Consider the following 24,996-nt stretch of genomic DNA (forward strand, 5'->3'; position numbering starts at 1 on the left):
AGGCCAAGCCGCTCTGCGCCTCCCAATAGAAACGCGGCAGGTGCAGGTGGCCGCGCTGCATTCTGGAGCTTGCAGTCCCCCCGGAGTTCCATTGTGTCCGTGCCTGCAATTTGTAGGGAACCTGATAAAGGGGAGGTGTGTATTTTTGTTTAGGTTTGTCCTTTTGCCGGTTGTCTTTTCACTAGGCATTAAGTACGCACACGCACTGCCAAACTTAACTAGGGCGAACTCACTAGTGTGGGGACTCAATTAGCCTCCATTCCGGAGGAGAGACGGGACCTTGCTATGCATCAGAGAGGAAAACAGAAATAACCCAGTTTAAAACAACAAAAACAAGTAGATTTAAGAAGAAGCTTTGCACTTCTAAGTACCTGCAGTGAATTATGACCTGGCGCCCTGAAGAGCTAGGTCAGTTTTGCAATGAGAGATTCCAAGTTTGGTTTTCTCGGAGCTTGCGTCAGTTGGTTGCATCATCCCTGAGAGGAAGAATTTAGGTTACAAAGGATAATAAAGTCCAGTGCTTCTTCTCTAGCAGGAAGGGGCATTCTTGCAGGCACGAGACCGTGCACCGCAAAACAGGTTTGGCAGACCTGTGCCAGACCTGAGCAGTAACCCGAGAATGAAGTCCAGTGGTCTGCCTTTCTTCTTCTTCTTTTTTTTTTTTTTTTTTTGCGGTGGGGAAAGGGGGATTCGGAGCCAATGGGCAACCCGCCCACGGTTGGGAGCGGCTGACTTCACCGATCAGTAATTTGCGTAGTGAATGTTAAGTGCAGTGGTTCTTGAGGGGGAGGGGCTAGCTTGCTGGGGAACTTAACCAGCAACGGTTCTCCCGAGCCTCCTCCCCACCCCCACTATCTCGGCCCATCTTTTCTTTCTTGGTCCTCGGACTAAATGTCTAGAACCCGGGGCGAAGCAAATAGCACCCCAAAGCAACTCCCGCAACCTTCTACGTGATCTGCACCTTTAAAGTCTCACTCCGTCCCAAACCGGACCCGGGAGGCACCACCCACATCCGTCTAACATCACTTCCTTCAGGGTTAGTGAGGAGAAAAAAAAAAAAAAAAAATCTGGGAACGCGAGCGGCTGGGCTGATCCGCACTTGGGAAACCGCTCGGACCTTCTAGGACTCCGTCGGCTCTACGTCCGCTCTGCCTAGCGGCTCCGCGCACCCACCACGATGGAGCTGCGGCCTCGTCTCGGGGCCACCTGTTTGCTGGGCTTCAGTTTCCTGCTCCTCGTCACCTCTTCTGGTGGACCTAATGGGCTTGGAAAGGGTCAGACTGCATTCTTTTCTTAATCTTTACTTATCCTGGGCCCTAGCCCAATACAACCCTCTTCTTGTCCTAATACGATTCCTTTCCCGTTCTGTCTCTTTGGCCACGCTAGATTTCTTTATATCCTCTCCAACTGCTCCTGGAGTTTGGGGTAAGGAGTAGTGGTCTGGGGAATGTTGAGATGGGGAACTTTTATTTGAGGCCTCCCTAAATTCTTGGGTTGGGATAAGAAATGGCTTTTATATTTCGAAAAACATGTTTAAGAGAGCAGCATACTGCCTAACACCTGGTAGGTCCTCGGGCACTGTTTCCTTCCCTCCCGGGAGAAATAGGACCTTTGGGGACCTGCATATTTGGACCTTTGCCCTGGGTCTGAAGATTTCCCTCCCACCTCTTCCCTGAAGAGCTAGGTTACTGCCTCCTTACCTTGTAGGGAACAGCACCTGCATCCCAGGGAGCAGTGACTGATACAAAGGAAGGACTGGATGAAGGGTCACAGGTCTGATGTTAGACAGTCATCAAAAATTGTCCTTGGTGTGGTTCAGTGAGTGTGTCTGAAGAAACTGATTTTTTTGAAGAGTGAGGGGACAGTCGTTATGAATGGAGAACAAGAGGTGTGACCCCCATACTCCATCCATGCCATTGTCTACATCTTTATTGGAACTCAGGGTTTATGCTTTTTCTAGGTGGTTGTGTGGTAGTGTGTATTTTCTTTCCCTTCCTTTTTTGTTTGTTTTTGTACTGACCTTAACTGTATGAAATGTCTTTACTACAGCCCTGCTGTTCTAAATTGTGTTTTATCCTCCCTATTTGCACATTTATTGGTGGGTGATGAGATTGGGTGGACATTCAGTGCACCTGAATGCAGTCATGCCTTCATTCAGTAAATAATTTTTGATTACCTACCATATTCCTGGCATGATCCTAGGCACCAGGGATATAGGAGTGAACAGGACACACAAGGTTCCTGCTCTCATGAAGTTTATTTTCAATTCAGAGAGACAAGAGAGTAGGTACATGAACAAATTAATAGACAAGATAATTTCAGCTAGGGATGAGTTCTGGAAACTGATGGAGTAGAAAGACTGAGAAAGGATGAGGGAGCTGACATTACTTGAGCTAGGAAGGTCAGGGGAGGCTTCTCTGAGAAGGTGATATGTGGGTTTCCATCTCAGTGATAAAACCACAGGGAATTCTGTTGGGCCAAAATGTTTTAAGTACTGACAGTCCCATTTTAAAGCAGATTACTGTAAAATTCATGTAAAATTGTAAGTAGTGAAGGAGACATTAGCATGTAGTATTAGGAATGGGTTTAGATTTGAGTTTTAATTTACTCTGCCACAAACCAGTTGAGAGACCTAGGGCAAGTTGCTAAAACTTCTCAAAGCTCAATTCCTCATGTGCCAAAGGGGCATAATAACAGCTATCTCACACATGCAACAAATAATTACCCAGTTGTTATTCCAGTTAACTGTGTTCAGTTCAGTTCAGTTGCTCAGTCATGTCCGACTCTTTGCGATCCCATGAATCGCAGCACGCCAGGCCTCCCTGTCCATCACCAACTCCCGGAGTTTACTCTAACTCATGCCCATCGAGTCAGTGATGCCATCCAGCCATCTCATCCTCTGTCGCCCCCTTCTCCTCCTGCCCCCAATCCCTCCCAGCATCAAGGTCTTTTCCAATGAGTCAACTCTTCGCATGAGGTGGCCAAAGTACTGGAGTTTCAACTTCAGCATCAGTCCTTCCAATGAACACCCAGGACTGATCTCCTTTAGGATGGACTGGTTGGATCTCCTTGCAGTCCAAGGGACTCTCAAGAGTCTTCTCCAACACCACAGTTCAAAAGCATGTGTTAGGTGTAGGCAATATCTTGGAGTCACATATTCAGTATTCCTTGTTAGATGTTAAGCTCTGTGTGGTTGTTCCATTTACCATTGCTGCATAATAAACCACCCCAAATTAAGTGGTGTAAAGAAATCATTCTATTATGCTCACGATTCTGTGGGCCAGAAAGTCAAACAAGGCACAGTGTACCCCTTGTGTATCCCTTGGTTCCAAGTCTGGGGCCTCAGCTGAACTGGTTACTTCTCCACGTGCATCGTCTTCATGGGCTAGTGTGAGCTTCCTCACCGTATGACAGCTGGATTCCAAGAGTGAGCACCCTAAGAGAACAAGGTGAAAATACATGGCATTTTTGTCATCTAACCATGAAAGTCATGAAGCATCACTTCCGCTGTACTCTACTGGCCTGTTCAAGGGGAAGGGACATTAACTACCTCCTTTCCATCCCCCACAGGAGGAATGGTGAGGTCACGTTGTAAAAAGAGCTTGTGGAATGGGAGATATTACTGCAATCATCTTTGGAAAGTATGGTCTACCCAGTAAGTTAGGACTATTTCTGTCTTATTCATGCTCAGGAATATTTGCTGAAAGAAGAAATGAATGGTACACACGATCGTTGGGGTCCCTGTCTTTTTTCAGCTCACAGTCTGAAGACTATCAGCACAAATAAGCCGTACACTGGGATGTACTGTCAGCAAGGAAATGTCAGGTAAAGGTAGGAGTACATACAAGGGCAACTTGGTGGTGCAGGGGCTGTGAGGATTAAATGAAAAAAAAGGCATTTAATATTGTGTCACAAACTTAGAAAGTATTTATTTAATGCTTATTACTATATTTACCCAAGGAAAAATATTGACTTGTTCCTGACCTGAAAGGAATTAATAAGATATCAAACTAACTTTTTTTTTTTTTGGTATCTCCTGGGTATGGATTCTTGGAAAACAGATTATAGTTCACCCACTCCACCTCCCAGAAAAGTGCTACCCGGAGCAGTGATAAGTAAGATTTCTTCCCAGAAGTTTAAGTAGATTTGACTCTTTCCAGATGATGCCCTGATAGTTTGCAGAGAGGAAGTACAGTGATGTGGTGTGAGCGCTGGATAGGAATCAGGAAGCCTGAGTTTTAATCCTGGTCAGGCTATATAGCCAGCTCTTGGCTTCCCTGGGGATTATTTATTAAATGAGAAAGTTGGACTAGAAATGATTCCTAAGAGTCCTTCCAGCTCTAATATCTCAGAGTTCTGAAATAATCTTGTTCTCTGTGTGCTCAGCATTTGGAACATACCACCTGTGGGAAGAAGTGTAGTAATTAACATTTACTGTACATTTTGCTATATTCCAAGAACCGTTCTGTGTATTTTTCATGTATTGACTGGTTAAATCCTCATAATAAGCCACTGAGGTAGATAAAGGATGTAATCATTTATCTATTACATTACCCATTACACAGATGAAGAGCCTAGAATGGGATGCAGGAGTCACATAGCTAGTAAGTGGACCAGCTGAGATGCAGATTTCAGAGCTTTTGTCCTCAACAGTACACCTCTCCTGCTATGAGTGCAGAGACTCCTTTGAAGGAGAAAAGGGAAAGTTATCAATGGGGGTGGTTCATGCACTCTCCTGCCTGAAACAGAAATGGATGACTTTGTCAAGTCTCTGAAATGACCATTTGGCATTGACACATATGGAGTGTTTACTTTCCATACTGTATCCTATTCACATTCACAGCAAGCCTAAGAGACAGATATTTTTGTTAGGCATATTTCACATACATGAAAACAGCAAGTGGCTGAATTAGGACTTGTTTGATGCATACAGACTTTATTTAGCCATGGTGTTATTCTACCTCTCAGGTACAGTGTTCCTGTTTCAGAGGCTTGACTGCCAGTTCTGACACTTAACCTTTTGTTCTGTCAGCTGCAAAAGGGTGGATAATACTTTTCTGATGTCCTTAGCTTACCCTCAGGAAAACAGTTTTAGCCTGAAGGACTTGGGAATTCTGATGTAAATCCTGTGTTTGGAAACAGTCACTCTCCTTCCTCGCCCACCTTTTAAATTAATGTGTTAGGGAAGGAGCTGCTAATGTGGGAACTTCCAGCTCACCCTGTAGATAACTGGCATAAATAAAGTGGCTGTGCAGGTGATACTTGAGGAAGTTGGACTGTCTTCTTATGTTCCATGCTGGCATGGGTGTGAGTGTGGGTGGTGTCAGGGAGTAGGTATAGCAACAAGGTAAGCACTGTGCCTTTTCAAGTTTTCAAGTTATTTTTGAAGGGAAACATAAGGACCCAGGTTTTCCAGACCTGAAGTCTGTGTTTTCCTTCCGCTTTGGGAAAGCCACGTTCCTTTATTCATTTATTCATGTTTATCTTTGCGGGAGAGTTAGTGAAGTATGGTGAGTAAACTACAGACTCAGAAACTCCACCACGTGGGTTCTAATCCCAGCTATGGCATTTACTAGCAAGCTATTTCACTTCACCTTCCTTGTCTGTAAAATGAAGACAATTGAGTTTCTACCTCATAAGTGTAAGGATTAAATAATTTAATACATGTAAAAGCATGAAAAACAATGCCAGGCATATAGTAAATGCCACATAAGTGTTAGTCATTACTAATATTATATTATCATAATCGGGGCTTCCCTATTAGCTCAGAAGGTAAGGAATAGACCTGCAATGCGGGAGACCTAGGCTCAATTCCTGCATCGGGAAGATCCCCTGGAAAAAGGAATGCCTACCCACTCCAGAATTCTTGCCTGAGAATTCCATGGACAGAGGAGCCTGGCAGGCTATAGTCCATGGGGCCACAAAGAGTTAGAATTAACTGAGCAGCTAACACACAACATATTATTGTCATTATTTCATAGAGTAAGCACTCAAAACATGATGGCGGTGATTATTACTTATGAAAAATTCTAATTTACTTTTTAATATGAATTTTCAAAGAAATTTTTTACACATAGTGAACTGTTTCAAATTACACCTCTAGAATTATGCTTGGGAACAATGCACTAAGGCAGCCAGGGAAGTGTTGGGCTCTGGGAAAGCATTTTAATTATGAATCAGACTAAATTTTGGTTGTGGCTTCCTTTGTGGTCTCTGGTAGCCTCTTCCCTTTTCCAGGCCTTTGTAATGTGAGAGGATTGGACTGATCTGCAACTTTGTGCTGTCCAATGAAATAGTGCTAGGCCCTTACCACTCAAATTTTAAATTAATCAAAATTAAACTTAAAAAGTCCAGCTTCTGTGTTGCATTAGCCGTGTTTCAGGTACTCAACAGTTTGTAGCTACCATATTGAACAGTGCAGATATAGAAATTTCCATCATTGGAGAAAGATCAATTAAACAGCACTGCCCTTGGTTTAATCACTAAGTTGTGTCCAACTCTTGCAACCCCATGGACAGTAGCCTGCCAGGCTCCTTTGTCCATGGAATTCTCCAGGCAAGAATACTGGAGTGGGTTGCCATTTCCTTCTCCAGAGGCCTTCCCAACCCAGGGATTAAACTCGGGTCTCCTGCATTGCAGGCAGATTCTTCACCATCTGAGCCTCCAGGGACGCCCCAACCCTAGGGTCTCTCTTAGCTATAACCTATGACTGTATGCTTTGTCAGCTAGCTTCTGAGTAGTCCATGTTTATGGAGAAATTTTATTTTGCTTGATAGTAATCTGGCTTGCCTAATTTTGTTTTGCCTGATGTCTGTCTGGGACATAGTTTTCGTCTGTCTGGGATGAAGTTTTCAGTCATTTTACTTTTGACTTTTACAAGTCCTTCTGTTTTAGGTGCTCTTGTAAACATCATAGAGGATTTTTTTTTTTAAAACCAAAATCTGACAATTTCTTTCTTTAACTTTACCTGGCAAGTTTTGTTCACTTATATTTGTAGTGATTATTGACAGAGCTGGTCTTATTTCTCTCATCCAATTTTCTATTGCTACTGCTTTTTTCTATTCTTTTTCTCCCTTTCTTTGGGGGTTGAATATTTGCTGGTTTTCTTGTATTGCTTTATTGCCTTTATTTAGTTTGGAAGTTGGCACCCTTTTCTTTTAGTGGTTACTTCTGGAATTTTACTCACATATTTAACAACAAAATCTAACATTAATATCTTAACACCCCCAATGGTTAGTGGACCTTAGAGCATTCTAATTTCAGTCACTTCCTCTTTCTTTATAAGCTATGTTGTCCAACACTTTAGTTCTCTCTGTTTTTTTTAACTATAAATTGAGCATTAAAATTTTTATACAAATGTATTTAGATCTATCTACATGTTTACCAGTTAATTGGCTCACTGTTCCTTGTAGGTAGGCTTTATTATGGAATCACTTCTTTCCTGAAACTTGCCCTTTAGTATCCTTTTAGTTTCTCTGGTTCTCTCCTAGAGGACTATCTCATATTTACTTTTTTCGCTTCAAAAGTAGTACTTTCTCCACAATCCTTGGTTTCAGCCAGTCACCATGCTTCCTGTTTAACAGAAGGTTGAAGGACTTGAAAGAGATCTGTCAAAAATTGTCACCATGATTTTACTGATTTTACCCACCTTCTAGCACCAGTGTCCATATGTTCTTCCTTTTCTGTCTTTACTAGATAAACTATCAGTGCTCCTAGCAAAGGCTAGTCCTTTTACTTGAGTAGGAAATCCCATCTCCTTTCACCTACTCAGTATTTTTGACTCTCCCTTTTAGTCCTGTATCCTCAATTTTCCTACCTTTATTATGTCATTTCTATCAGCTTTCAACATCCTATCCTTTCCTCTGTATTGAATACAAACCCTTCATGAACTCACAGCACCCTCTAGCAATTGCCCCTGTGCAGCAAAATTCTTTGAGAGAGTTGTGTGTGCTTCTTCCCTAATTCTTCCGCTGGGCTGTCTTGAATTTGCTCTAATCATCTTTTCATTCTCACTCCTACTGAAACTGGGCTTGTCAAGGTCTGCATTGTTCTCCACTTGCCAAATCCAGAAGTCTCTGATTTAGTAGGAGCATTGGAATCAGTGGATCATCCTTCCTTCTTGAAACATCCTGGAAACACTTCTGGAATTCCATGTGCTGCTGGTGGCAGTTCTTTGTCACCAGCTGGTCTTTGGTTGGTTCTTTATCTCCCTTATCTGGTAGTGCTCCAGGGTTCCTGAACTCCCTCTTTATCTACACTCACTCCCTTGGTGATCCATTCACTGTTAAGCTTTAAGTAACTTCTGCATGCTGATAACTAACCCTTGAATTCCAGGCTCAGATATTTAGTTGCTTATTCAGCATCTCTGTTTTGATGTCTAGTAAGCATCTCAAGTTGGACTTCCCTGGTAGCTCAGACAGTAAAGTGTCTGCCTACAGTAATGCGGGAGACCTGGGTTCGAACCCTGGGTCAGGAAGATCCTCTGGAGAAGGAAATGGCAACCCACTCCAGTACTCTTGCCTGGAAAATCCCATGGACAGAGGAGCTTGGTTAAGCTATAGTGTGTGGGGTCGCAAAGAGTTGGACAGGACTGAGCGACTTCACTTCACTTCACTTCAAGCATCTCAAGATGAACGTATCCATATCCAGGCACTTTAATGTTTCTTTCAAAAACTTAGTCCACCTACTCTCTTCCCCATCTCATCTAGTTCTCATCTAGAAGAATGAGAACTCCATTCTTCTAGTTGCTCAGGCCAAAAAACCTTAGAGTCATCATTAACTTCTACCCAATACCCAGGACAAAATCCTTTCAACTTTACCTTCAAAATATGTCCAGAATCTGATAGTATCTGTTTCCTCTACTGTCACAGCTAGTCCAAACCACTGTTATCACATGCCTGAATTATTGCAATAACCACTTTCCTAGTCTCTTTTGCTTTTGCCTTTTCTGCATTAGTTTACTAAGGCTGCAATAACAAAGTAACACAAGCTGAGTGACTTAAACAACAGAAATTTTTTGTCTCATAGTTCTAGAGACTAGGAGTTTGAAATCAAGGTTCTGGCAGTATTGGTTCCTCCTGAAGGCCGAGAGAAGGATCTGTACCAGGCCTCTTAGAGATGGATGTGTTCTCCCTGTGTATATGTCTGTGTCCACTTTCCCTTTTTTTAACGTGGACAGCAGTCATATTGGATTAGGCCCCACCGTGATGACCTCATTTTAACTTGATTACCTCTGTAAAGACCCTGTTTCCATATTAGGTCACAATCTGAGGCACTGGGGATTAGAGACACACAGTTCAACAGGTAACACCCGCTATAATCTGCTTTCAGCACAGAAACCAGAGCAGTTTTGTTAAATTACAAATCACATCATGTTACTATGCTCAAAACCCTCTAAAAGTTTCTAGAAGCCAGAGTCTTTATAGTAGCCTATCAGGTCCTGTACTGCCTGCTCCTTCCCTTGCTTTTTGTCCTTACCTCCTATTGTGAAGGACAGCATTGTTTAGTGCTTTCGAGCAAGGAGTCTGGACCCTAAGTGTGTAGGTTCATATTCCAAATCTGATACTCATTAGCTGTGTGAACTTGGGAAAGTTATGTAAACTTTTTGCCTCAGTTTTCTCATCTATAAAATGGGGTTAGTGAGTACCTATCTCTAGGGTTGTTATGAGGATCTATATTGGTGAAGTGCTTAAAATACTGCTTGGTATGTTAATAGCAAATACTTGTAGCAAATCTTCAGTCCCAGACTCTGTTCTAAATTCTTTGTTGTTGTTGTTATGTTCATTCATTTCTTTTAGTTTTTATATTCCATGTATGAACGAAAACATAATATTTGTCTTTGACTTATTTCACTTAGCTTGATATCCTTCAGGTCTGTCCATATTGGTGCAAATGACAAAATTTCATTCTTTTTTTATGACTGAGGAATATTCCATTGTATATATGTATATACACACCATTTTGGGTTTTTTGGCCACACTATGTGGCTTGTGAATCTTAGTTCCCTGACCAGGGATTGAACCCCGGCCACCACATGTGAAGGTGCCAAGTCCTAACCACTGGACCGCCAGCAGATTCCCCTATATATACCCATCTTCTTTATCCACTTATCTGTTGATAGATACTTAGGTTATTTTCATATCATAGCTATTGTAAGTAATGCTGCTGTCAACACTGAGTGCATGCTAAGTTGCTTCAGTCGCGTCCAACTCTTTGTGACCCCACATACTGTAGCCCACCAGGCTCCTCTGTCCGTGGGATTTCCCAGGCAAGAATACTAGAGTGGGTTGCCATTTCCTCCTCCATGGAATCTTCCTGATCCAGTGTTTCTTATGTCTCCTACATTGCCGGTATAGCAATGTAGGAGACACCACTTTACCACTGGCACTACTTGGGAAGCTGCTGTGTACATTGGGGTATGTGTATCTTTTCAAATTAGTTTTCAGTTTTTTCCAGATGTATATTCCTGAGTGAAATTGCTGTCATATAGTAGTTCTATTTTTAGTTTTTTAAGGGACCTCCAAGCTATGTTCCACAGTGACTGTGCCAGTTTATATCCCCACTAACAGTGTGCAACGGGTTCCTTTTCTCCACCTAGTCTCTAATATCTATTATTTCTTGTCTTTTTCAAGATAACCATTTTGAAAGGTATGGGGTGATATCTCATTGTGGCTCTGATTTGCATTCTCTTGATTTTGAGTATTTTTTCATATGCCAGTTGGTAATTTCTATTGTTTTCTTAGCAAAAATATCTGTGTCCACTTTTTGATTGGGTTGTTTGGTTTTTTGATATTGAACTGTATGAGCTGTTTGTGTATTTTTGGTTGTTAACCCTCTTATTGGTCATATCATTTGCAAACATTTTTTTCCCCTTTCAGTAGGATGTCTTATTGTTTTGTCTATGGTTTCCTTTCCTGTGCAAAAGCATTTAAGTTTAATTGGGTACCATTTGTTTCTTTTTGCTTTTGTTCCTTTCACCTTAGGAGACAGATACAGAACAATATTGCTGTGATTTGTGTCAAAGGTGTTCTGCCTATGCTGTCTTCTAGGAGTTTTCTGGTTTCAGGTCTATTATTTAAGTCTTTAATCCCTTTTGAATTTAATTTTGTATGTAGTATGAGAAAATGTTGTAATTTCATTCTTTTGCATGTAACTGTCCAGTTTTCCTCATACTACTTATTGAAGAAACTGTCTTTTCTTTTTTGTATACTTTGCCTCCTTTGTCATAGATTAATTGACCATAAGAATGTGGGTTTATTTCTGGGCTTTCTATTCTGTTCCATTGATCTGTGTATCTGTTTTTGTGCCATTACTGTGCTGTTCTCATGACTAGCTTTGCAGTATAGTCTGAAGTCAGAGAACAGGATGCCTCCAGCTTCGTTCCTTTTTCTCATATTGTTTTGGCAATTCAAGATCTTTTGTGTATTTTAAGATCTTAATGTATTGACTTATTTAATCCTCAAAGCAGCCCAACCAGGTAGGTGCTATTGTTACTCTCATTTACAGCCGACGAGATTGGGTTTAAGTAACTTGCCCAAAATCACACAGCTAGTTAGCTACAGAACTAGAGGAATCAAAGCCAGAGAGTCTAAGTCCATAGTCCATGCTCTTAACCACTACATAATACTGCTCAATAAATACTTACTGAAATAATGAGTGGTGATTACCTGATGGTAGAAAAATACCTCAGTTTATCTAAAAATGTCTATGTTGCCCTTTTTCTTGAAAGATAGTTTTGCTAGGTACATAATTCTAAATTTAGAGATATTTTCTTCCAGCATGTTGAAAGTGATGTTTTGCCATCTTCTGATTTCCAATCTGTTACTGTCAAATTGTCGATCTTTTAATGGAACTATGTCATTTCTATTTGAAATGTTTTTAAGATCTTAATATTTTGTTCTGCAGTTTCACTACGATTTATATGTGGGTGTTTTGTTTTTGTAATTTGTCAGTTATACATTGTGCTTCTTACTATCTGCAGGTTCATGTTTTATCTTGGTTCTTGAAAATGCTATCATTCATCTTTTTTTCTTTCTAAAAAATGCAAATGTGTTTTTAAGTAGATATGATACATTATCATGGTTTAATACTTCTAAGAGGTATATTTTTCCTTCCACTCTTGTTTTTCAGGCATCCAGTTCCCACTCCAGTATATTATCTCTTCAGATAAGGTTTTTTCCTTCAATTTTGCATTCTGAGACTCCGATTTTGTATATACCGATCTTTTCTTAATCTACTGTCTATTTATTTTACATTTTCCCTCTTCTTATCTCTGTGCTATATTCTGGATAACGTCTGATCCACTTTTCCACCTGTCTCTAATTTGCTATTTTAACCTAGCCATTGAATTGTTTTTTCATTAGTGGAGTTTATTTTTGAACAATTTAAGATCTGTAGAAAAATTGAGCAGAAAGTGCAGAGTTCCCGTGTGAACCCTTACCACTCCACCTCTCCCTATCCCAGTTTCCCCCGCGTTAGTGTGGTCTTCTACTGTCTCCATGGTTTTGCCTTTTCCAGACACCAGTCATATATAATTGGAATCCTACATTATGGAGCCTTTTTAGATTGGCATCTTTCACTTACCAGTACGCACTTTGAAAGTGGAGTCGCTCAGTCATGTCTGACTCTTTGCGACCCCAGGGACTGTAGCCTACCAGGCTCCTCCATCCATGGGATTTTCTAGGCAAGAATACTGGAGTGGGTTGCCGTCTCCTTCTCCAGGAGATCTTCTCGACCCAGGGATCGAACCCGAGTGCAGGAAGACACTTTACCGTGTGAGCCACCAGGGAAGTCGGCTCTTTTATGTCTTTTTATGACTTAATGACTCATTTCTGTGTATCACTGAATATTCATTGATTTTGTATTTCAAAAATCACGTTAGTTAAAAAAAAATTCTATTTGGTGCCTTTACAGTTTTGCCTATTTTGTGTTTTGTTATATGCATATTTTTGTCTTGCCATATATTATTTCTTTAAATGTTTATATAGTAGTTATTTTTGTATCCTATGCCTGATCGTTCTAATATCGGAAGTCCTCTTATCTATTTGTTGCTTCTGCTAACTCTTACTTGTGGTGACTTCTTTGCTTACAGGTTTCGTGATCTATGATTGTGAGCTCATAATGGTTATTTGTATAAATTATCCTGGAGGCCTAACATTAGCAATGCTTTCCTCTAGGAAGGTTTGGCATTTGATTCATCTGGAAACCAGGGGCTAGTAATTACTTCCCTGGAATCACTCTAGTTGCTTTTGACAGCTGGGTTAAAATGGAGTCTCAGATTCATCTCCTCCATCTTGCCACATGATGATGGACATTTGCTTTCAGGTTAGCCTTGCCTTTTGCTCGTTGCTCATTGTTCCTTGTCTGATTTAAGCTTATTTTGTGTTTGTGTCTATTACTTTGAACCCAGTGACTGCCTTTTGGAAAGTCTGTTTTATGTAGGATTTCATTGTTTTGTAGGTGGATATCCCTCCAGGCTGTCTAGTTAGGCATCTCTCCTAAGCAGTGTTCTGTTGCCTGAGTTTAGGTTTTGACGGGTAGCATGATGATGGTCATAGTAAGGCGCCTTCCAGTTCTCCTGGGCATCTTCCCAGTTTCACTGTCAACTTGGTCATTCTCTCTCTAGGATTAGACTTTGGGCTGTAGGCAAGTGACACATTTTCCCTTGGCCGGTATCCCTTGCTGTTTGGAATGAAAAGTGATGGTTAGTTTGGATACTGCCTCTCAGTGCTAATCTGGATAAGCTGTTTATTTCCCTGTGCTAAACTGATGGAAATTTCTGGGAAAGAAAGGCCTCAAGGACAGTATGTATAGTAACCAAAAGTCATAAAATTGAACGTAAAACCCCCACTTGGCCATTTATCAGTTATGTGACCTGGTATAGGCCAAAAAATTGATGCTTTTGAACTGTAGTGTTGGAGAAAACTCTTGAGAGTCCCTTGGACTGCAAGGAGATCCAACCAGTCCATCCTAAAGGAGTTCAGTCCTGGGTGTTCATTGGAAGGACTGATGCTGAAGCTGAAACTCCAATACTTTGGCCACCTCCTGCGAAGAGTTGACTCATTGGAAAAGACCCTGATGCTGGGAGTGATTGGGGGCAGGAGGATAAGGGGACAACAGAGGATGAGATGGCTGGATGGTATCACCGACTTGATGGGCATGGGTTTGGGTCTGGGAGTCTGTGATGGACAGGGAGGCCTGGCGTGCTGCGATTCATGGGGTCACAAAGAGTTGGACATGACTGAGCGACTGAACTGAACTAAGCTGATAGGCTGTGTATTCTGAGTCTCAAAAGTCTCAACTATAAAGAATGACAAAAGGTGCTATTTACTGATCATTTTCAATCTGCTAAGCACTGTGTTAAGATTTATATATATATAATATGTGATTTAATGTTCAACAAAAATCTTACGAGATACAGGTTTTCTATTGGTTTTTTTTGTTTTGTTTTTGAGGTTCTATAACTTTATAGAACCATTAGCAGTTAGTTCTCATCTACATTAACTGTTTGTAGATCTTTGAAAGTGGTGACAGGTACATAGGTAAACAACATATAGAGCTTGTTTGGTGAATCTTCATCTTCATTACATTTCCTGGACAACCCTGTGCAGGTAGGCACATGGGTACAGTATGGGACATTACTTATTCTTTTGGCCCGGACAACTTTGTTGAGCCTAGTGTCAATGCATACATCTGGAGTTCCCATCTCCTTCATGGTGAATTTCCAGCTTTCTTTTGAGTGCCTGAGGGGCACGCTTCCTGAAACCCACTCCATGGATGCTTGTGAATGTTCACAGTGTATTCTCTAGTTACCACCTCTGTTGATAGTGGCCCAGCCCTTCTCACCATCCTTCTATGCAGGAGCCATCGTGCCGGCCAGGGTTGGAAAGGCAAGATACAGCTATTATTATGTCTATTTTAATGGAAATATAGAGAGGTTCAGGGTAAGGGTTATTGTTAAGAATAAATTTAAATAAGATAACATAAAAAAATAAAAAATAAAATAAATAAGATAATGTGTGTTATGCAGGACATGTGTAAATTGGTCAATAAATAACAGCTAGCATTGTTAGGGTCACCATTTTCAAGATGCAAAATTAAGTCATTTATGTGAAATGGCCTAAACAATATTCATCTGATCAATAAATATTTTGTGGAGCACTTACTATAGCCATGAAAAATGAAAATGTTAGTCGCTTAGTTACGTCCACCTCTTTGCGACCCCATGGACTGTAGCTTGCCAGGCTCCTCTGTCCATGAGAGTCTACTGGCAAGAACACTGGAGTGGGCTGACCTTTCCTACTCTAGGGAATCTTTCCCACACAGGGATCAAACCCAGGGCTCCTGCATTGCAGGCAGATTCTTAACTGTCTGAGTCACCAGGGAAACCCTGTGTAGTGCGAAATGCTAGGGAAACAGGAGGGACTAAGACAGATACGGTCCCAGCCCAGGAGGCAGACACACATAAACATTTACAATTCAGCCTGGGAAGTGCTGTGATGGGGCAAGAATAGAGTGCTTGGGGAGTCAGAGAAGGTTTCCCAGAAGGAATGCCTGCTCGTTTCATACCTGAAGAATGAATTGGAGGTGACAATGGGAGGAAAGGCAAGGGAAGCAGTGATTATGAAGGCTGAAAGGGAGAGAGAGTGCATATTGTGTTTAAGGAAATGAAAATTAGTTTTTCTTTTTTTTGAGAGTTATGTTTTATTTGGTGGGAATTTTTAGGACTTCAAGCCTGTGAGACAGCATCTCAAGTAATCCTGAGAGAACTGCTCTTGAAAATTAGTTTTTTGTGTAAGATTTTAAGAAAAGTATGAAAAGTGAGCCTGGAGAGGTGGATAGGAGCCATATTCTGCTTCAGAAACCCTGCTATAAGAGTTTGACCTTCCTTTTAGGGCTTTGAAACGCCTCTGAAAGATATTTTACCAAGCAAAGATGTGATTTTTAAAAGATCACTCTAGCTGAAGTGTGGGGAATAATAACAAGAATAACTTTATATTGTCTCAAAATATAATGTCTTAAAATCCTTACACCACCACTTGGAGGTATGGGTATTATTCTTGATTTTATAGATGAAGAAATTGGGACTTCCAAGAACTTACGTCATTTACAAAATTCACACATTTAATGTCTTTCTGACTCTTTAAACTATACTGCTGTGTTGACTCCAACTAACAATGATTTGTTAGGACCTGCTTTATGATAACTGTGGAAAATTCTCATTCCTTCTTATAGTATTATTTGCATACTCTGTTAGTTTACAAAGCTTTTCATAGCCATTAATAATTTAATCTCCTTAAAAACTGAATTAGGTGACGTTATCTCCATCTTGCTGGTATGAAAACTGAGACTTGAGGTATGGGACTGTCCATGGTTCTATACACCTAGAAAGCGGTGGAGTTGAGACTTGAACACCATGCTCTTGACAAAGGAAAGCCTTTTTTAATGAGTATCTTGTGAATATGCTACATTTCTTTCATGGGTCTTTGCCCTTTGTTCATGTGTGAATATTTATGAGGCTCTTTCCTTCCAGGTTTTGGAGATCACATTCATTGGAGGACCCTAGAAGATGGGAAGAAGGAAGCAGCTGCCAGGTACAAGATACGGTTTTGCTTATCTATAACACTTTCCAGCCATCAACTTACCATTAATTTCAGGTGAAGGGTTATGCCAAGGCAAAGCGGTGGAGTAGTTGCATAACAACAACAAAAGTAGCTAACATTTTTAAGTGCTTACTATGCACCAGACATTTATTATGTGAATTAACTCATTTAATTCTAAAAATAACTCTTCTGAGGTTGGTACTGTTGTTATCTTCATTTTATAGATGAGCAGACTAAGGCACAGAGCAGTTACATAATCATATAGCTAGTTAAGTGGTAGAGCCAAGATCTGTACCCAGACACTTCAAATCCTACACTCAGCCAGTAAAACATACTGCCTTATAGTCTCAATTGAATAGTCTTAAGTTCCAAGTATGTGTAGTCTATGCACAGGAAACATACAAATGGAGGAGGAAATGCACATTCTCTGCTATACTATACTAGAGAGATACAAAAATCCAGTATGTTTGCATTTACTTTATACACACACATCCTTGCATAGAAACACTCATACTTCTGCACCTACCAAATGATAATGCTTGCTTTTGCTAGAACAGATCCTATAGCTTCATGGTTCTGAGACTCATATCTTCTGCAGAGGTGGGGTTGCCAAATTTAGCAAATACAAATGGAGGATGACTATAATCTTATGAACACCAAGGGGATGAGGGGTGGTGGGATGAATTGGGAGATTGAGGTTGACATAAATACATTATTGATACTATTTATAAGATAGATAACTAATGAGAACCTACTGTCCAATTTAGGAAACGCTACTGAGTGCTCTGTGGTGACCTAAATGGGAAGGAAATCCAGCAATGAGGGGGTGTATGTATATCTATAGGTGATTCACTTTGCTGTACAGTAGAAACTAACACAACATTGTAAAGCAACTATACTTCAATAAAAAAAATTTTTAAAGGATGCCCAGTTAAATTTGAATTTCAGATAAAAAGTAATTTTGTTCATTTATTTTAAAATTTATTTTTAATTGAAGCATAATTGCTTTACAATATTGGTTTGATTTCTGCCATACATCAGCATGAATTCGCCATAGGTGTACATATGTCCTCTCCCTCTTGACCTTCCTCCCACCTCCCACCCTTTTCCACTCCTCTACGTTGTTACAGAGCCCCAGTTTGAGTTCCCCGAGTCATAACAGCAAATTCCCAACAATAAGTAATTTTAAATATGCTCCAAGTTATATTTGAGACATACTTATTTTAAAAACAATATGTATTAATTATCTGAAATTCAAACTTAATTAGGCATCTTCTGTGTGTGTGTATATATATATGATATATTTGTGTGTATATATATATATATATATATATGTATATACATGCGACATATGTGTGTGTATATATATGCCACATCTTGCACCCTGACCAGGATCAAACCCATGCCCTCTGCAGTGGAAGTTCGGAGTCTTCACCACTGGACTGCCAAAGAAGCCCTAGGCATCCTATATTTTATCTGGCATCCTTACCAAGGAGAAAAATTCCTATTCGTTTTTCAAGTTCTAAATCAAATGACTACTTCTAAAAGTTTTCAGCAATTTTTTGGGGCAGTATGTTTTTTTCTTCTGTACTTTTACAACCCAGCCTACCTCTATCCATTAGCGTGTGTATTATTCAGCTTGTAGGTGCCTGACTTTTCCCATTCAGACCCTTGGATCGCCTGTGGGGAAACTTCTATGTTCATCTCTGTATTCATATTTGTGAAGATACTGAATGATTGAAATTGTTATTGAATAAACAGTTACTGAATGTCACTGCCCATAAGGAATGAAGGGGAACTAGTATTTGTGAATTGTCCTCTATACACTATATACAATGTTGATTGTTTTGCAATAAGTGCAGTTCAGTTGCTCAGTTGTGCCCAACTCTTTGTGACCCCATGGACTGTAGCACACCAGGCTTCCCAATCCATCGCCAACTCCTGGAACCTATTCAAACTCATGTCCATCCCGTCAGTGAGGCCATCCAGCCATCTCATCCTCTGTCATCCCCTTCTCTTCCCACCTTCACTCTTTCCCAGCATCAGGGTCTTTTCCAATGAGTTTGTTCTTTGCATCAGGTGGCCAGAGTATTGGAGTTTCAGCTTCAGCATCAGACCTTCCAATGAATATTTAGGACTGATTTCCTTTAGGATGGACTAGTTGGATCTCCGTGCAGTCTAATGGACTCTCAAGATTGTCTTCTTCAACACTACAGTTCAAAAGCATCAATTCTTCAGCGCTCAGCTTTCTTTATAGTCCAACTCTCACATTCATACATGACCACTAGAAAAACTATAACCTTGACTAGACGGACCTTTGTTGGCAAAGTAATGTCTCTGCTTTTTAATATGCTGTCTAGGTTGGTCATAGCTTTTCTTCCAAGGAGAAAACGTCTTTTAATTTCATGGCTGCAGTCACCATCTGCAGTGAGTTTGGAGCCCCCAAAAATAAAGTCAGCCACTGTTCCCACTGTTTCCCCATCTATTTGCCATGAAGTGATGGGACCAGATGCCATGATCTTAGTTTTCTGAATGTTGAGTTTTAAGCCAACTTTTTCACTCTCCTCTTTCATTTTCATCAAGAGGTTAGTTCCTCTTCACTTTCTGCCATAAAGGTGGTGTCATCTGCATATCTGAGGTTATTGATATTTCTCCTGGCAATCTTGATTCCAGCTTGTGCTTCCTCCAGCCCAGCATTTCTCATGATGTACTCTGCATATAAGTTAAATAAGCAGGGTGACAATATACAGCCTTGACGTACTCCTTTTCCTATTTGGAACCAGTCGGTTTTTCCATGTCCAGTTCTAACTGTTTCTTCCTGATCTGCATACAGATTTCTCAAGAGGCAGATCAGGTGGTCTGGTATTCCCATCTCTTTCAGAATTTTCCACAGTTTATTGTTATCCACACAGTCGAAGGCTTTGGCATAGTCAATAAAGCAGAAGTAGATGTTTTTCTGGAATTCTCTTGCTTTTTTGATAATCCAGCAGATGTTGACAATTTGATCTCTGGTTCCTCTGCCTTTTCTAAATCCAGCTTGAATATCTGGAAGTTCATGGTTCATGTACTGTTGAAGCCTGGCTTGGAGAATTTTGAGCATTACTTTACTAGCATGTGAGATGAGTGCAATTGTGCGGTAGTTTGAGCATTCTTTGGCATTGCCTTTCTTTGAGATTGGAATGAAAACGGACCTTTTCCAGTCCTGTGGCCACTGCTGAGTCTTCCAAATTTGCTGACATATTGAGTGCAGCACTTTACAGCATCATCTTTTAGGAGTTGAAATAGCTCAACTGGAATTGCATCACCTCCACTAGCTTTGTTCCTAGTGATGCTTCCTAAGGCCCACTTGACTTCACATTCCAGGATATCTGGCTCTAGGTGAGTGATCACACCATCGTGGTTATCTAGGTCGTGAAGATCTTTTTTGTACAGTTCTTCTGTATATTCTTGCCATCTCTTCTTAATATCTTCTGGTTCTGTCAGGTCCATATCATTTCTGTCCTGTATTGAGCCCATCTTTGCATGAACTGATCCCTTGGTATCTCTAATTTTCTAGAAGAGATTTCTAGTCTTTCCCATTCAATTGTTTTCCACTATTTCTTTGCATTGATGTCTGAGCAATATTGAATGCTGTTTAAGGCCCCCACTGTAAATTGATGGACACAGTCATTGGCCATCAGGAGGTCACATTCTCGAGACCTAAAACATTTTACATAGATAACTGATGCCATTCTAAGCTCCAGCTCCTTTTGCAGAGAGCAGGACCTGGTTCTAGTTGGCCTGGAGCGCCTGTTTCCATGGCAACAAGAGGTCCTGTAAGAGTAAAGAGATACAGGAAGTACCGCTTTCATTTCCGGTTTGCGTCAGAGCGGCCGGCAACCCGGAAGTTGACGCGGCGCGTTTGCACATGGCCGCGCCCTGGAAGGATGCCGCTGGTGGTGTTTTGCGGGCTGCCGTACAGCGGCAAGAGCCGGCGCGTGGAGGAGCTCCGCGCTGCCCTGGCGGGTGAGGGCCGCGCGGTGCATGTGGTGGACGATGCGGCGGTGCTGGGCGCGGAGGACGCAACAGTGTATGGCGATTCAGCTCGTGAGAAGGCCTTGCGTGGGGCCCTGCGAGCGGCTGTGGAGCGGCGCCTGAGTCGCCAGGACGTGGTCATCCTCGACTCGCTGAACTACATCAAGGGCTTCCGTTATGAGCTGTACTGCTTGGCGCGGGCGGCGCGCACTCCGCTCTGCCTCGTCTACTGCGTTCGACCAGGCAGTCTGAGTGGGGGACTGCAGCTGGCAGGCGCCGTGGAGAATCCGAACCCGAATGTCAGTGTGAGTTGGAGACCGCGAGCTGAGGAGGGAGGGAGACCTCTGGCGGTGGGCACCGATATCCTCGGGGAACCACAGGCAGCGGCCTCTGTAGTAAATAGGCGAGCCCAGGCAGAAGTACCTATGGAATCCGAGGAAAAGGAAACCAGGGCGGCAGATTTTCCAGCTCTTGTGGCTTCGGAATATGCCGAGCATGTGTCTGGTGCTTTTTACCCTCCCGAACTTTTGGAAGCCTTAGCGCTGCGCTTCGAAGCTCCCGACTCTCGGAACCGCTGGGACCGACCCCTGTTCACCTTGGTGGGCTTAGAGGAACCGTTGCCCCTGGCAGAGATCAGAGCTGCCCTGTTTGAGAACCGGGCCCCTCCACCCCATCAGTCTACACAGTCCCAACCACTTGCCTCCAGCAGCTTTCTGCACCAGTTGGACCAGGTCACCAGCCAGGTGCTGGCAGGACTGATGGAAGCGCAGAAGAGTGCAGTCCCCGGAGACTTGCTTAAGCTTCCTGGCACCACAGAGCACCTGCAGTTTACCAGGCCTTTGACCATGGCAGAATTGAGTCGCCTCCGTCGTCAGTTTATTTCCTACACCAAAATGCATCCGAACAATGAGAACCTGCCTCAACTGGCCAACATGTTTCTACAGTATCTGAGCCAGAGCCTGCACTAACCGGAACAAGTGAGGGGGGAAAACCGCGGTTTCTTGTCTAACCACTACAGCATTTCTCTGGGAAGAATAAAGTTCTGCAGAATATATTGACGTGTGGTGCTAGAGCTGTTGTGACTGATTCACTCATACCTCCTGGATCCCTCTGCCAGGCCTTGAGTTTAAAGCAAACTTGATACTAGAGAATGGAGAACTGTCTGAGGATCTAGGCAAATTTCTCTAAAGGACAACTCAAGTGGACAGAGCTTGCATAGATTGAGTTCTATTTGGTCTGTCACACACCACTGATTTCTTGCATCTGGAGTGTGGGAGAGCAGATGGGATGGATGAATTATTTTATAATAATTGTGAACAGAACTGAACATAGCACAATTCTGCATCTGTGCTGGCCCTTTTTTCATACCACAGTTTTTCAAGTACTTTGCCTACATTTGGCTAGTCTCTGACCTGGGGCCCGGGGTCACAGATCCACTGGTTTCTATCCTTGGGAAGCTTTGGTTCTAGTGGAATTGAAAGAGAAAACCACTAGATTATTTCATTTAATAAAAATCATTTATAAAAAGATAATGTGCTGGCATCTCTTTCTCTTAATGTAGTTTTATATTCTTCATATAATTTACTTAATGTAACATTTTAGATACAAATGTATGTATTCCTCTATGCCTTCTATCAAAAGTACTTTGCTAGTGCTCAGTGAGTCTCAATGTCTTGTTCTTAACATGGAGTCACTATCATGACAACTTCCCTAACTGGGTGCTTCATTCTGTTCTTCAAAGCAAAAACCCTTTAAGCTTGTCTTTCATTTATCTCATTAAACAAATAATAGATAAGTGCTTATATTTTTGAAAGATGGTTTAGATAATCTTTGCCCTTGAGAAATTAGTAGTAAACAGATGATTAGTTGTTCAATTCTCTGCAACCCCATGGACTGCAGCACGCCAGGCTTCCCTGTCCATCACCAACTCCAAGAGCTTGCTCAAACTGATGTGCATTGAGTCGGTGATGCCATCCAAGCATCCCATCCTCTGTCATCCCCTTCTCCTCCTGCCTTCAATCTTGCCCAGCATCAGGGGTTTTTCCCAGTGAGTCAGTTCTTTGCCTCAGGTGGCCAAAGTTTTGGAGTTGCAGCTTCAGCATCAGTCCTTCCAATGAAAATTCAGGACTGATTCCTTTAGAATTGATTGGTTTGATCTCCTTGCAGTCCAAGGGACTCTCAAGAGTCTTCTCCAACACCACAGTTCAAAAGCATCAATTCTTCGGCGCTCAGCTTTCTTTATAGTCCAATTCTCACATCCATACATGACTACTAGAAAAACCATAGCTTTGACTAGATGGACTTTTGTCGGCAAAGTAATGTCTGCTTTTTACCATGCTGTCTAGTTTGGTCATAGCTTTTCTTCCAAGGAGCAAACGTCTTTTAATTTCATGACTGCAGTCACCATCTCCAGTGATTTTGGAGCCCAAAAAAAATAGTCATTCACTGTTTCCATTGTTTCCCTATCTTTTTGCCATGATGTGATGGGACCAGAAGCCATGACCTTTGTTTTTTTGAATGTTGAGTTTTAAGCCAACTTTTTCACTCTCCTCTTTCACTTTCATCAAGAGACTCTTTAGTTCTTCTTTACTTTCTGCCATAAGGGTGGTGTCATCTGCATATCTGAGGTTATCGATATTTCTTCCAGCAGTCTTCATTCCAGCTTGTGCTTCTTCCAGCCCAGCGTTTCTCATGATGTACTCTGCATATAAGTTAAATAAGCAGGGTGACAATATACAGACTTGACTACTCTTTTCACAATTTGGAACCAGTCTGCTGTAGAGTAGTGCCTGGTACATAGTAAACACTATATACGTTTTGGCTACCGATAATACTGTGCTAGTTGTAGAGTATATAGAGACAGCTAAGAGGCCCTGCCTTAGGAAGCTCTAAGGCCAGTGAGGGGAGATGAGTAAATAATAGATACAGTTCAGTGTGCTGAATGTTCTGATAGTATTATACGCCTGTGATGATGTGGTGACATGGGGGTGGATGATGGAGAAAGCCAGTGGCTGCTGACATAGGACCCTTCTACAAGTTGGCATTTGAGCCTTGAGAGTATTGGAGCTTCAGCTGGCCAAGACTGACTCAGGTGGAATATGGTGCTTATTATTTTATAAAAGAAAAAGCTTTTTCCTCCCTGATGATAAAAGAATTATACTTAATTGGGAATTCCTTGGCATTCCAGTGGTTAGGACTTGATGCCTTCACTGTTGGGGCCCAGGTTCAGTCCCTGGTCAGGGAACTAAGATCCCACAGGTCTGCCCCCACCAAAAAAAATTACACTTAATTCTAGAAAAGTTGAAAAATACAGAAAAAGTGTAGTAAAATCCACAATCCCATCATCTAGAGGTAACTTAAGTTTTGAAACATTTCCTTTATTTTCTACATGTTTGTATAATTGAAACTATAGGTAATAATTTTGGGGGGCTCCACAAACACTGAACAGTGACTGCAGCGATGAAATTAAAAGATGCTTGCTTCTTGGAAGGAAAGCTGTGACAAACCTAGACAGCTCATTAAAAAGCAGAGACATCACTTTGCTGACAAAGGTCCACAGTCAAAGCTATAGTTTTTCCCGTAGTCATGTATGGATGTGAGAGTTGGACCGTAAAGAAGGCTGATGCTTTCAGATTGTGGTGTTGGAGAAGACTCTTTTTTTTTTTTCCTGTGACATGTCACAGAGAAGACTCTTGAGAGTCCCTTGGACAGCAAGATCGTCAAACCAGTCAATCCTAAAGGAAATCAGTTCTGAATATTCATTGTTAGGATTGATGCTGAGGCTAGAGCCCCAGTATTTTGGCCACCTGATGCGAAGAGTCAGCTCATTGGAAAAGACCCTGATGCTGGGAAAGATTGAGGGCAGGAGGAGAAGGGAGTGACAGGATGAGATGGTTGGATAGCATCATCGACTCAATGAACATGAGTATGAGTAAACTCCTGGAGATAGTGAAGGACAGGGAAGCCTAGTGTGCTGCAATTTATGGTGTTGCAAAGATTTGGACATGGCTTAGCGACAAAACAACAACACAGATAATAATTTTGTGTTCTAGATTTTATTTTAACAGTGTACCAATGAAAAATTTAGTTGCCATTTTAGTGGTTATATAACTGTAACATTTGAAAGTGTTGTAATTTGTTTTTTTCTTTTTTTAATCTCTTCTCCATAGCTTTAAAGCCCAAATTTGCACAATTTACTGGAACATCAGAACTTAGCAATAATTTTGTTATAATAGTTCAGTATTATTGAATAGATTGTCTTAAATTTCTTTTTATTGAAATTATGCTACATGAACATCCTTGTACATTAATCTTTGTCTTCATTGGTTGGTCATTTTATTAGAGTGCCTTTCAAAAAGTGGAATTACTAGATTATAATTTG

At 41.5% G+C, this 24,996-nt stretch overlaps 2 protein-coding genes and 1 pseudogene across 2 annotated transcripts in view; 2 read left to right on the forward strand and 1 right to left on the reverse strand.

Moving 5' to 3' along the window:
- Nucleotides 1-1,033: 1,033 nt before the first annotated feature.
- The window catches only part of TXNDC12 (thioredoxin domain containing 12), a 30,733-nt gene continuing 6,770 nt past the window's right edge, over nt 1,034-24,996 (forward strand). The window contains exons 1-2 of the mRNA XM_065913294.1: nt 1,034-1,274; nt 16,532-16,592. Coding sequence (XP_065769366.1) covers nt 1,178-1,274; nt 16,532-16,592 — 158 coding nt within the window. The 5' untranslated portion in view covers nt 1,034-1,177. The remainder of the gene's footprint in view (nt 1,275-16,531; nt 16,593-24,996) is intronic.
- On the reverse strand, nt 14,483-14,866 carry LOC136164278 (large ribosomal subunit protein eL31-like; annotated as a pseudogene).
- On the forward strand, nt 20,341-22,102 carry KTI12 (KTI12 chromatin associated homolog). The gene has a single exon (XM_065929051.1). The coding sequence runs from the start codon at nt 20,399-20,401 to the stop codon at nt 21,581-21,583; it is 1,185 nt and encodes a 394-aa protein (XP_065785123.1). The 5' UTR covers nt 20,341-20,398; the 3' UTR covers nt 21,584-22,102.

The sequence above is a fragment of the Muntiacus reevesi genome, chromosome 1 (assembly GCF_963930625.1).
Source record: "Muntiacus reevesi chromosome 1, mMunRee1.1, whole genome shotgun sequence".
In the NCBI taxonomy this organism is placed as follows: domain Eukaryota; kingdom Metazoa; phylum Chordata; class Mammalia; order Artiodactyla; family Cervidae; genus Muntiacus; species Muntiacus reevesi.

Excerpts from the sequence above, each read along its gene's own strand:
- KTI12 (XM_065929051.1), top strand. The coding sequence starts at position 20,399 with ATGGCAACAAGAGGTCCTGTAAGAGTAAAGAGATACAGGAAGTACCGC.